Genomic DNA, 14,129 nt, shown 5'->3' with positions numbered 1-14,129 from the left:
GAGTTTACTTAAATTGAAAGAAATTTTTTAGAGGGATTAAACCAAAAAGTTAATACATGAGTTTTACGTTAATACAATCATAAGTTAAGTTAAATATTTCAAACACCTCTAAAATCTTACTTTGTTGTAATAAATTGTGTTTTTAAAAGAAAAATTATTTAGTCACATCATTTAAATCTATTCTCTTTTAATTTTTATCATTTGTGAATATGTGCCTAAATAGATTTAATTTGGGGTTGTGACCAAGTTAGAATTTCTCTAGAATGACTTATCTGTGTAGTTTTGGTGGGCTATCTTCCTACAAAACCAGCTTCGTTTCATTCACTTTAAGCACACAAATAAAAAAGCTTTTGTAAGTTAAAGCTCACTTACAAAGAGAAAGATAACTATATGCTTCATATACACAAATCAAATGGCACCCTCTTACTGCGTTAAGGAGAACAAAGAGTGTGTGAAATGGGTTGAGACATACTTCAAAGACTGTCTTTGCAATTTGAGAGATGACATATCATTCAGTTTGGGACTCATGAGTTTAGTATCATGGGGAGTTGCTGAAATTCCTCAGATAATCACCATTTTTCGCAACAAGTCAAGCCATGGAATTTCCCTTGCCTTTCTCCTTACTTGGGTAGCAGGGTTAGTCAAATATTCATTATATACACACTCTCTTTTTTGTTTCCATCAGTTATGCATTTAATGAAACAGTTCATCAACTTTTTTTCACATTATAATACTTACTAGCAAAATCCATTGGATCATGTTAGTTAGCTTAAATGTTATGTAGCATTGATCTATTACATATTAAAGATGTGTCTGATGTCAAACATGTGTAGGCGTTCAACATCCACATGATACAAACACATGTAGTTACATTTAATATCTGATGTTCATGTGTGTGTCTGTGTTTGAATGATTGTGAACGATGTCTAATATGTGTAACGCTCGACACCCACATGATACACACATGTAGTTACATAACTTAAGTTAAGTTCAATTTTTTTTCCAATTATTATATGATGTTCATGTCTATGTCCGTGTTTGATGCTATGTTGGTTATAATTTGTTTAAATTTTAAAGAAACTTAGATGTTGATGCAGAGACATATGCAACTTGGTGGGTTGCCTCCTTGAACCAGCTACGGTAAGTGAATCTGAACCAAATGCATCGATATATTATTTGTTCTATTGCATTGCAGGGTGGTCCACAGAGAGAGCAGCTAGCCCTCACAATATTGGATTGGGTGGCCTTTGTTTCTCTGCTTTCATAATGTTTAGTTCTGTATCATTCATCCACTGAATGAATATCATAATAACAATGTTATGCACCATAAACCAATTTTTTCTTTATCTCATTTATATGTGATTGTGAACTTAATTACTTATTATGTTATGCTCTTTTGTCTTTTTCTTTGTTTGTGATTGATATGGATGGTTCATGGACGTACATACATGCAGCTGCCTACACAGTTTTACACAGCTCTGGTAATTAATTCCAAATATATTGTTCTTATCGTTAAATATTTTTTAAATGATTGTTGTGAATAGTACAAAACCATGAGTATATATAATTATACAAATAATTTCGTAATATCATTATTTAATAGTTGTACAAATCTGAATTGTTGATCATTTAGATTTTGAGACAGAGATTCCATAACACATGCAAGAGATAGTTAATTTAATGGATAGAAAACAGAGAATGTCCCATAGTATTATGAGTATTAGGACACGTGTTTAGGTCTTCAGTCCCTAGGCAACCTTGCTGGCTATGCTTGGTTGGTGTAGTGCAACTTCATATCTTGAAATTTTGTTATTCATGGCTGCATTTAAATATAAGAAAAGAAATAAAATTAAATAAAATTAACATATAGTACTAGGGTACGACTTAACCAAAATAATGATCTCAACTTAATTAGCAGTTACATATACACTTGAAAAATCTTGATCAGCAGTTTCATTTGCAAATTACTATTACGAGAAATGTTATCTTGTGACTTAAGTTACGAAAATTGCAACCTTGATACTGTGATTAATTGCAGCTTTATGCAAGCACTACAATCATATTACTACTGCAAATTGTATACTATGATCACATCCTCAGATGGTGCAAACATCGTCAGAATGTTAAGAGTAAATTGGTACATTTCTAATTTCATTAATTCTTCATAAATTTCATACTTGAAACATGTGAAGCACATATACTCCTTAAATTATGCGTGTCTTACTGTCAAGTATGTATCGTGTCTGACATTTGACACGACATTGACACGGATGATTACATATAATATATATCATAACATTTTCTTAAATTATTATTAATATCGACGTATCCGTGTCGTGTTTGGTGTTCTGAATATATGTTTCATAGCTTGAAACTAAATATTTTTTTCCATAAACATTTAACTAATAATACACTCTTACGTACTCTTGTTAGTTACTTCTACAATTGTATTATCTTACAGGATAATGAAGAAGAGAAAAGACCCTTGAATCCAAAACCAAGTCAAGTGTACTCTGGGATTGCAATACCAAATGGCACACAAAAAGAAGCAGCTCGAGGGGAGTACTACTACATGTACGAACCTATATTCCACAAAATTAGATATTGCCATGCCATATCACACTCAATGTGTTACTCTCAATTATGAAAAATATTTCATTAGTCACAAATATTTAGACATTTTATTTCGACACATTCACATACTTGAGTAAAGTTCGAAACAAAAAAGAAAAAAGTAATGTATATTTTTAAAACAACTAAAAAAATATGTATTTTTGCCCTAAATCGTGTTTAAATGTTTGTGATCATACAAGACTTCCTTCTCAATTTTTAAATAATGCAGGTCAGCAAGATCGTTAGCGGGGAGTGCAACTCCACCCTCGTTTACCCATCTAAGAGCTGCTAAAAGTGGTCCTTCAGCCTTGGAATTCATCCACGATTCTTCTGATGATGATGAAGCATCTCAAGTTACGTCCAATATCTCTACAACCAAGCCTTGGTCCATACCACGTTCTGTCGATGTGAGTCTCTCACTTGTTTACCTCAAACATGCTACTTGTGTTGTGAGGATCATATAATGACAAATAACATCCTGACTACTAAGTATGGGCAGTAGTTTTAAGAAATTAAATCAAATATTTTCTTACAAAGTGTATATAAAAATATCAAATACAAGTTAAAACCTAAACTGAGACTTCTGATTGAAAGTGTGTGGTATAAACACACATCTACCTTTAATTATTTCATTTTCCTAAATTATTTTTAAGGTTGATGTGTCCCTGTCGTGTTAGGCCTCCATATCTACGTGAATGCTAATTCGTAGATTAAAACATTAATAAAATAGAAAATGATATTTTCATTATAAAATTTACATAATTAATTTAAACTCTTTAGAGTATTGTTTAGCATGATCCAAATAAATAGGGAATTATTTATGACAATTATTGCTTGGAGTAGACGGAGTATTTTATATTTTTGTTTTTTTTGTGACAAATGTTGTATTTTAGTATGTTGCAACTTTTGTCCTCATCTTCTGACACTAACACAAAACATTATGTTTGTCTTATTTGCCCCGTTTTAGGGACGTTATGGAACATTTCTAGCTACAGCCATTAACTTGCCCTTAAAGGGTAATTCAATGAGATATGGATACATAGGATTTACTGGAATAAAACTCCTTAAGGTATATGTTGTGAATTCGTACTCAAAATCACACCAATATAAATTATGATATGTGGAGCAAAGGAAAGTAATAACCAATATCAAAGTGAACACAAGCAATAATCAACAATAACAACACCTAAATCTAATCTAGAAATCAAAGTGAAAAACACAAATCCACAAGCAAAAGATAAAAGGAGATAAGAGAGGAACAAACACATCAAAGATTGTTGACCCAGTTCGGTCCAACTTGACCTAATCTGGGGGAGAGATTGATCTCTCCAATCCACTATCAATGAGTTCTTACAAAGAGATACAAATGGGTTACAAGAAATTAGGTTCAACAAGTTCACAAAGAACAACCCTAATTTTTACCCATTTTCCCAATCTCACCAATGAACAAGACACTCAATGATTTTCAATCACCCAAGGTGTTTACAATGTTTCCCAACCCAAGAGAACTCTAATCAAAGACCCTCAACCCTAAAGTTACCTTCTTTGATTTCCCAAGTTTCTCTCTCTTCCACCTCACCTTCAAAATTTGCAAAGAAAACTTATATAGCAGTCTTCAGCTGTCAAAATCGTGTCACGTTTTCCCAAATCATGACACGTTTGGTGCGTATGACCCAAGGTACGACCAACCTTATCCTGAATACTTGTCATGTTTTCCCAAAATCGTGTCACGATTGGACACCCTGCAAAACCATGTTCACTGCCTAAAAAATCGTGACACGCTTGCTAAATCGTGTCACGATTCTCATCATTCTTAACTTCACAAATTGAAGGCAAATACAACAGTATGATTAGTACACCTTAATTAATCAGAATCTTCATTTTGCATTTGCTAGTACTAATTAAATGTTCAATATGACAGGAGAACGAGGTACATAGTACATATGGACAATATTTGGGATGGATCATGGCTGCTATATACACATGTAGTCGAATTCCTCAAATATGGTTGAACGTAAGTCTCAAACCTTAATTAATTAGTTTTGTTCTTTTTCATTTGGTTATTTTTTATTGTGTTTAGTCATTATTTTATTTTTTTTGGTAGATGTGTTTAGTCATTATTAATGATAAACTTTTGTTTAATTTTCAGATTAAAAGAGGTAGTGTAGAGGTAAATATCATCAATCAAATCTTAAACATTTATTTCCTTCTGTTTTATGTATTACATGTGTTATATAAATATGATTTATTTATGCTTAATTTCTCTTTATAGGGCTTAAATCCTTTCATGTTCGTTTTTGCACTGATTGCTAATACTTCTTACGTGGGAAGGTTCCAATCTCTGTCCCTTGTGCATATATAAATAACCTTGCATTATAGTTAATCCAAAATTAAGTGAAATTACTGATCCTAATTAATTTTTTGTGTTGAATATGGATGCAGTATTCTTGTACGAACAACTGAGTTTGAAAGCATCAAAGCAAATTTGCCATGGTTGTTGGATGCCACAGTTTGCGTGGCACTAGACTTTTTTGTATCCTACTTATATATTCAAATTTTTGTTATATTATACATTCAGATTATCATTATTTTCGACAGGCATGCTCTCGGATTTGCATCCTCTCCTGTTTTTTCTCTCATGTTATCCATTCTGCCTTAATCTCATAAATTTTCTAAATTAATGTTCCTTAACTATATGTGACAGATAATATCGCAGTACATTTACTATAGATACTTTCGCAGCAGTGAATCAAGTGATGATGGAGAATACTTGAAGTAGAAGCAAGTTGATCAATCTTGATTTATGTAGCTGTGATGTACTCATGTCAAATTAAATAAATAATTTACAAAAATTGAGCCATTATAATGCTTATTTTAGACTATTTAAGAAGAGTGTGTATGATAGTGGCTATACTCTGAAATTGTTCAGTTGATTCAATCACATGGATAGCTGTGAGACTCATATGAGAGACCATAGTTTCTTTAGAAGTCTGAATTTCTTTATCATAATTTTTTATGGAGCTATTTCCGATCTAACTCACTTTGTAATTTGTTCAACTGGAGATGGGTCAATGATTCGAATTTAATTTTATTTTGTGAATGATAAATGTTAGATTTTTGTTTTGTAATTGCAAATGGCATGGATCATGTAAGGTTTTCTGCATGGTTTAATTTTTGCTATCTGTATTTTTTTAGTTGAAACTTTGCTATATATGTCGTAAACTGGAGTGAGGATGTGTGATGATTGTCGTCGGAAAAACAATATGGATCGGTGCCTATGGATGACGGTTAATAGAAGGTGAAATTGTCGTAACGTGGGTAGCGATTGTGGCTGAGATATGGGCATCCAAGCCCCCTTTAGAGAGAGAATAATCGCTGCAAAGAGAGGAAAGGAGCAAGCTATGGTGGTGAATGAGTTGTGTTGACGGAGGAGGCAAATTGCAAATCATACTCCGACAAGAAAGTATGAAAGAAATGGAAAAAAAGACAATTACACACATGGGAACGAAGGAAACCATGATAACTGGCAAATTAGTTGGTTATCACATTGCACTTAGCTCTCATAATGGACAAGAAATTAAGTGATTGCATTGGCTAAGACATCTTATCATGACTATTTTAGGATTTTATAATTTTAGTAGTTTATAGTGTTATTTAATACTTTTGAATCACTAATGCTTGTCATGGATTTCTGATGATGTAGGTTAAGGAATGACTTTAAAGATATGGGAAGATGCAGCGTGGATGAATGTTGCTTTAATGAAGATTTGGAAAGTTGCAGCGCCCTGGATCGCTAGCCAGGTGGTACATAGTATGAACACATGAGACCAAGTCTGGCCATTGCTCAATGAGGAAAAATACGAGTTGTCCTCAATGATTAGAATCTTATGAATAATAAAGAAATATCTCACGGGGTAGGTAGGATATGATGAGGACAACCCATGTGTAAAATGACCAAAGTATTAAACTTATAGTGGTTGACATTATACTATAAAAGAACAATCATGTGTTGGTGCCAATGGTCTGAAAATTCATTATAGAATTGGAGAGGACGGGATACAACTAGGGTTAGTAGCTTTAGAATTCATTCATAGATACTCAATAGAAAGTATTACTCATACTTCAATCCAACACTATTTGACTCCAATTTACACTGCTCGTGTTTTAATTGTGTTTAGTTTAGCAGTAGGCAATCACCACCTTAATTTTGAATTTTTTAGAAGCTCTAATTGGTATCTTAGGATCTACCATCATTTTTTACTATAATTTTCGTGTTTTCCAAATAGACACAATAAAAAGACAAGATCTTATAAATAATTTTTGTATAGACATAAAGATTTAGACACATCATTTGTTCACACACACAAAAAAAATAGAAATAATAATAACTAAATAATTTATGTGTGACTCAATATTCAAATTTTTGTTTCCGCTCCAAAATTATTAAGATTGTACGGGTAATAATGTTATACTTGAATTTACAAACGAGTAGTGTTGTACTTGATTTTGGTGTTTTCTCACTTCAATAATGTTACACATGAATTTACAAACAAGTGAAGCAGTGAAACAAAAAAGACGTGTTCTATTCTACATGGGCAAATTGGATTCCCTGCCGTCAATGTCATAATCATTTTTTACCGCCTTCAAAAGTATGGGTGAGCATGATTCCATTTAGGATGAGAGTGAACTGAACTATTTGCTCATTTTAAAATAACTAAACTAAACCGAACTGAATCAAAAGTATGGTGGCCATTGGATTGAAATTGAATAATCTAAATTTTAATACAAATTTTGATCTTGTATTAAAATAAAAAATACCAAACTTAAACTTTGAATCGTCTTATCTCAACTTATTGATCGTGTTTGCATGAGAGATACTAAGCTGGAAATATTAATAACCCGATCTCAATTCATCGACTACGGTTGCATGAATGCGTCAAAATATTGACCGGAGGGAATTATGGTACCTGCATGAGTCATAAATGGACACGAATTCATCCATGTTTGCATAAGGTGAACATCTTCAGCAGATCCATCAATTTAGGGGGTAAATTTCAAACAAAACCAGCAGCAATTAAGGGAAATATACAAACTTGCCGACAAGAAAATCAGAAGGATCCAAAAGCCATAATCCTAAAGCCATATTAGTCAACCACTCAATAAAAAGCAACTTAGTGAATGAATGTGCAAGCTTTATTACTTTATACTTTATGTAAATATCTCAGCACTTTCGCAAAATTAGTTACGAGCGTTAGTGCTTAAGCAATGACTTTATTTGTTGCATGACAAGCAATTTTACTAGTTTAAACTTCAAATTTTTAATTACAATCATTATGAACCTAGTCAAAACCTCCCCAAAGTAATGTTTGGCTTTGGCAAGACAATAGCATCAGAGAGAAAAAATGTAACTCTGTCGGTGATTCACCTAGGCGAGGAAAATATGCTAAAATTATTATGAATATTTTTCTACAATATTTTTGATAAAAATACATGATAGTTAAAATTTTCAATGAACAAATATAAAAACATGATTACTCCCAACACACTTTCTTCTATAATTTAAAATTTCAAGTATCTCTCACGATTTTGAAAGGGTTCCTACCAAATTACATAGATTTTACATGAATGAAGTGAAACTCATTTAGAGTGTGTATTACTTGAATTTTTCATATGAAACACATGAACTTATTATTATTATTATTATTTTAAGAGTTAGAAATTCACTTTTAAGGTGAATAAATAATTTGTTCATGGTTCAAATTCTGGTCTCTGCATATATTATAGAATGTCTATATCAATTGAGATAAACTCATAAAAACACTCAAACTTATTAATCAACTGATAAAAAAAAACTATATGGACCAAATAAATGTTAATAACAATTCACAATTACGAATTCCAGATTAACAAAGAAAAGTATATTTGAATATGCTATGTCTAGGTATTTTGTGATTTCGTTGCTTGGGTACGGGATTGTGTTTTGTCGTCTTGTGTGGCGTTTGATTTCATGTCTTGTTGCGGTGTTCATTTGATCCTATTGAAAGATCAACTTCAGTCAATCACAGATTCAATCAATGATTTAGGCGTCGACGTTGCGGATCCGAAAGCATGGGTATTTCGGTGACTCAGAATTTATCATATTATTTGTAGGCATTTTGTCATTGTATGCTATTAAATTAGGTGTTATGAGTTTGTTCGCAGATTCACCTTTTACCTTTTTAGCGATGTTGATTATATATTTTATCGGCTTGAATGAATAAATATCGTTTTGTTTTCGTAAAAAAAAATAAGTGAGAAAACTCACTTTATTTTTTTATTTTTTTATTTGAAAGAACTTAACTAATATCCTAAAGTCTTAAGTTTTAGATTTATAATGTAGTGTCAAATTATTTGTATAGATTCTATGAACTCTTCATGACCCGACAAGATAAAAACTTCTAAAAAAAATTGCAATATGAAATCACAATTCAAAATCCACACAAACACTTTTTAAGAAAATACTAAAACGTGTTTGACTCATTGTTAGTATTGGTAATAGTATACTATGAACTGTGTAAGTCTTTTACCTCAATAATAATAACAAAATGGTAAGATATATACCGTGTACAATATATCAAATTATCAAACTATAAACGTACCTATATATGATTAGATTTATTATATGAATTCAAAACAAAATAAAGCAAAAAAGAATTTCTGAATTTTGACGTCATTTACACCTCAAGAGCAAAACGAGTTTTAAGCAAATCATATGGAGCCCACAAAGCATCCAAAGGACAAGCCCTATTCCCATCAAGCCTGGCCCACGGCTTCCCTTTTCCACTCCAATGCAACAAACTCACCGGGCCTGGATGCAAATCCCGACAAAGCCCACGAAAATTATCACCGCCGAGCCCATGCTGATTCCACCGGTGATCCACCGGCGTAATCCTCCCGGCAAAAACCAACAAAAACGGCGGCAACGAACCAAGCTCATAGATTCTCATTCTCTTCTGCAACTCCATCCACTCCCTTATCATCGTAGTATACTCACCCTTACGCCACCGTTGAAGATCAATAACCATCACTCCGGTGTTGAAGTAACAAGCCTTACGTTCACGGTTGGCAAATGTGAGTGAAAGTGAAGGGTTTGACCAAAATGAAGGAGTAAAATAGTTACTGAAATTTGCGTTGCAATACTCCGGTGCGGCGAGGATGGTGGTTGATCGGAGAGGTGTAGCGAAGAGTATTGCAATGTCGTCAACGAGGATTAAGTCGGAGTCAAGGTAAACAATTTTGGTGATGCAGAGAGGGAGAAGGTCAGCTAAGTAGGTGCGGGCGTAGTTCAGCGGAGTATCAAGAGCTGAGCGGATGGAGGTGGAGATTAATCCGGCTACTGGACCGTCGTTGAAAGGGTAAATTTGGTATTTTAGATAGGGGAATGAGTTGTTTATAGTTCGGTTCAGAATGGATACGGATGCAGATGTAATGAAATGGAAAACAATGTTTTCCGGACACGAAGTGTGTTGGAGTATAGAGAGGATTGCTGCCATGGAGCCACGGATGTAGGACACGTCGAGTGTCATTGCCACGTGTACGGCTGAATTTGAGCATGTGTGATTGCTATGGTGGGAAGATTCAATATTTTTGCAGGTTTGAGAGTTGTAGTATTTTGGTGCTTCTTTGAAGTCTTGTTCAAGGGTGGTGGTGCATAAGGTTTGTGTAGAAAAGAGAAGAAAGATACATAATAAGATTAATATTGTGAATCTCATTGGTTCTCTATTGATGTAGGATTAATTTGGGATCAAAGTGTGATGTTAGTGAAATATATTTGAAGAGGTTGATTTGATAGAAGAAAGAGACAGAGAAAGGAATAGGTTGTGAGTGGAATTGTGGGAGAACACTACGTCGACGTACGTTTTCTGGGTGGTATTCAACCAACCTTAGTTAGTACAAAAACTACCAGCTCAAATCCAAGTCAATGATGAATGATTTTATATTTTGTTTTACATGTTTGAACGTATACGTTCTACATAATATATTCTTTTTATAATATATTATTATATTGTTGTTATTACTAGTAGTATCATATTTTATCTTCAACTGTTTTCTTTATTCCTTAGGACAGATTATTTTAGTGGATCTTTCTGATTAATTTCTATTGAGCAAGCTACTGGAGGAAAATAACGTGAATAAAGTCAAAGTCATATTTGCTTAATTTAGAAAAATATAATGGTGATATGAAATGTTTCTTGCTAATTAATGATAATAAGAGCAACAACTTATTATTATAAAAAATGACATAAGAAAAAAATGGCAATAATTCGTTGTAATATAGGATAAAAAAATCATCAACATGACATAAGAAAAAATACAATAATTTGTTATAAGATAGGAAATAAAAAATTGGCTACATATGTTTGTTAATAAGAAAAGTAGATAAAAATATAATAATATGATATTTAAGATTTATTAAATTTGAAACAATTATTTTTTCCTCTAAGCTACCATAATTAAGATTTTTGATTGTTACCCAAAAAAAAAAAAATTAAGATTTTTGACTCAAAGGAGACACTCAAAGCATTTCCACAGCTTAAGTTATTATATTTGGGTCGATTAATTTTGAGTCAGAAGAGAAACATTTGATTATTTTGTCGTAGCTAGGGCTAACTACCTTCTAAATGGACAACTTCAAAAATTTGATTCGTTTCTTTTAATTTTGATGGAGAGTCATACGGTAAACTCTCCCAAAACCATGTTGATGAAAAATTGTTTATTCGAAATGCATTTTGTTTTTGGGTGTGTTTAATATATAACTTTACAAACTATTTTAAGAGTGGGCTCTTACCGGTTGAGAAGTTCTTCCAAAAAAAATTGATCTATTTTATCTTTAATTTGGTTTGCGTAAGTTTAGATGATATGGGAAGAAAGAGATAGTCAAATCTTTAAGACTAGAGATGAATTCTTACATCATTTGGTGGATATAGTCGAGCTTCTCTCATTTTCGTGATTGAAAATAAACAATATTACTTTTGATATATCATATTTGGTTTTTTAACCCACTATAGCTTGTTTGAACTTAGGCTTTTAGCTTTCTTTGTTCTCTTGTTTCGAATATGTAATTGTTTGTATTCTTCTTTAACACCACATGTGTCGGTTCGAATATACTTTTTAGTTTAATATTCCCTTCATTCTTATATGTAAGCACTATTTTATTATAGCCAAAAAGTGATTACATATAAGGACGGAGAGAGTATATTTTATCTTAATTTGTTTGAAAAAAATTATCCCGCTAATTTTCTCAAAAAGTTAAAATAACTTTTTATTTTTTCGAGGACTGAATCGGATCTCATAGTGTTTCTTAGAGATTAAAATGAGTGTATCCTCGATCTTTTATCATATACGTGTCATCGTGATTATTGAAAGACCTAAAGATAGTATATTTGGGAAGGGAAAGAAAAAAAACTAATTGAAGTAAATGTCCACTGGAGTCTTCAATTAAGGGAGAAGTAATCCTCATCAATATGCCAAGTTTTCACTTTAGAATATATTATGGGTCGACGTCAAGCTAGATCCTTAATGCTGTTTTTTCAACTCTTCCTATTCTCTCATTTAAATGAGAAATATAGAATTGAAATCTTAGTATATTTTAATAGTAATTCATTTATTTTTATAAGCTACTCTATGAAAGTTCTCAACAAGAACATAGACAAGAAGGAACAAAATGGGGTTCTGCGGGATACTGAAATAAGATCTAACTTATTCTCAGTTACTATAAAATATAGAGAATTCAGTTTATTTGGACTGAATTTCTAGACGAGATAGAAGTAGAACAACATGTTGACTACACTATTGTTGCATTTAATATCCCTACTTTTACGATACAATACAAATACCAATGAAATGTACCATTGATTGGCATGTGAAGCTCACATGCCGTTTCATCAAATTGATTTTTCTTTCTACCAAACAAATATAGGAGAGATCTGTTTCACATAATCAATTTTCTATAAAATGTCAACGTGACCACACATGGCGACCGACCTAACTATTAGGCGAATTAGTGGTTATTTGAGCATTAAAACTATATAGTCTTGCCTTACATAAAAATACCACCACTTACGATTGTTTATGTGATCGAAAGAAAGAAAGGAGAAAAAGAAAAAACGAACTACGTGAAGTAGCGAATATGTATGGGGTGCCGTAATAAGGAAATTATAATCTAATGAACAAGAAGATTTATACTTGGGCGGGTCAATAATATCATACAAGATGTTTAAATGAAAAATGAAATATTGTACTGTGATTTGAAATATAGTTCTAAATCATTGTATTACTGTACTATATAAAATTAATTGGAACAAAATCTTTCATAATTTAATTTTGAATTATCAACTTATGTTTTTTTTGTTCCTTTTTTCTTCTTTGCTTCGAAGCTTAAAATAGAAGAGTTAAGTGAATAAAAAAAAAAAAAAGAGGTTCATGGTTAAGGGTGAAGATATACGAATAACTGTTATTTTGAAATGTAGCAGTTGTGATAAAAAGAGTAATCTAAGCCAACTACATCCTTTGTCTATTTTTTAGCATTTGTATAGAATATTGTATTTTATAGCATATTCTTATATTATTTATAATATAGAAAATTATCAACAGCATATCGAAAAAAATATCACAATGTATGAGAAACTCAAATAACGTATTCACTACTTATATCCCTAGCTTATTCAACATTTCAAGGGTTGTGTATCGTGTACCCAAACCCGTACTGCATATCATTAGCTCAGACTTCACACGCTCCTTCTCTTCTCTCCAAACACATGCAATTTTTAAGATTAAAACAAGAACTCCAATTTTTTTTATTTTTTTTTTTACAAAAACAAACCGATATTCATTCATTCAAATCAATAGATTACATTATTCAACACCGCTAAAATGTAAATGATGAATCTGCGAACAAACTCACAGCATTCAAGTTAATAGCATATAACGGCATAATGCCTACAAATATATATGATAAAATTAAAGTGACCTGAATACTCATGCCTCCAGATCTGCAACGTGACGTCCAATTCTTTGATTGAATAATTGATCTTCAATATGAATCAAATAAACACCGCAACAATACGGGAAATCAAAAAACGCCGCATAAGACGAAGAACAACACACCACCACACTTGGGTGACGAAATCACGAAGAAAAAACCTAGATCTATGTGAAAAATCACTTATTTAGATTGAATTAGAGAAAAAAGGATGAAGAGGGGTGATTTCAGGTTAAAAATTGACCCAAAACCACCCCTCAATGAAGAAACTCGAAGAAAAAACCTAGAGAGAAAACTAGGGCCGGCTTGTTAGAGAGAGAGAAAGCTAAGAGATTCATAGGAGATAGGAACGCCAAATTATTCAATACAACCTAGTCGAATATAATATAATTTTCGTGTGGAAAGGCGTGATATATATATCAATTCATAAGAAATAAGCATTTAGGTTAGATGAATAAACTACAAATAAGCATGGTGGAAATTTGAAATTTCAACT

The 14,129-nt window shown here is 32.2% G+C and overlaps 2 protein-coding genes across 3 annotated transcripts; one reads left to right on the top strand and one right to left on the bottom strand.

Moving 5' to 3' along the window:
• The first annotated feature begins 233 nt into the window (after positions 1–233).
• On the top strand, positions 234–5,704 carry LOC11411342 (lysosomal amino acid transporter 1). Of its 2 annotated transcripts, XM_003629456.4 has the most exons (12): positions 235–636; positions 1,098–1,140; positions 1,455–1,481; positions 2,039–2,137; positions 2,462–2,574; positions 2,843–3,020; positions 3,581–3,682; positions 4,535–4,627; positions 4,763–4,783; positions 4,886–4,944; positions 5,056–5,146; positions 5,318–5,704. In XM_003629456.4, exons 1-12 carry the CDS (start codon positions 413–415, stop codon positions 5,390–5,392), a joined length of 1,125 nt encoding a protein of 374 aa, XP_003629504.2. In that variant the 5' UTR covers positions 235–412; the 3' UTR covers positions 5,393–5,704. The 2 variants fall into 2 exon arrangements, with proteins under 2 accessions (XP_024627872.1, XP_003629504.2); XM_024772104.2 differs by lacking the exon at positions 3,581–3,682 and having other exon boundaries at positions 234–636.
• Positions 5,705–9,153: 3,449 nt separating this feature from the next.
• On the bottom strand, positions 9,154–10,579 carry LOC11406115 (probable galacturonosyltransferase-like 1). The gene has a single exon (XM_003629455.4). The coding sequence runs from the start codon at positions 10,362–10,364 to the stop codon at positions 9,327–9,329; it is 1,038 nt and encodes a 345-aa protein (XP_003629503.1). The 5' UTR covers positions 10,365–10,579; the 3' UTR covers positions 9,154–9,326.
• Positions 10,580–14,129: the final 3,550 nt, after the last annotated feature.

Source organism: Medicago truncatula, chromosome 8 (genome assembly GCF_003473485.1).
Source record: "Medicago truncatula cultivar Jemalong A17 chromosome 8, MtrunA17r5.0-ANR, whole genome shotgun sequence".
Classification (NCBI taxonomy): Eukaryota; Viridiplantae; Streptophyta; class Magnoliopsida; order Fabales; family Fabaceae; genus Medicago; species Medicago truncatula.
The sequence above is the reverse complement of the archived record's forward strand: the minus strand, read 5'-3'. Positions and strand labels throughout refer to the sequence as shown.

What these genes read in the sequence shown, in the direction of transcription:
- LOC11411342 (XM_003629456.4), top strand. Translation starts at nt 413, where the DNA reads ATGGCACCCTCTTACTGCGTTAAGGAGAACAAAGAGTGTGTGAAATGG. An exon ending in TTCCTCAAATATGGTTGAAC is followed by an intron (nt 4,628 to 4,762) that starts GTAAGTCTCAAA and finishes TTTAATTTTCAG; the next exon opens with ATTAAAAGAGGTAGTGTAGA. An exon ending in AATACTTCTTACGTGGGAAG is followed by an intron (nt 4,945 to 5,055) that starts GTTCCAATCTCT and finishes ATATGGATGCAG; the next exon opens with TATTCTTGTACGAACAACTG.
- LOC11406115 (XM_003629455.4), bottom strand. Translation starts at nt 10,364, where the DNA reads ATGAGATTCACAATATTAATCTTATTATGTATCTTTCTTCTCTTTTCT.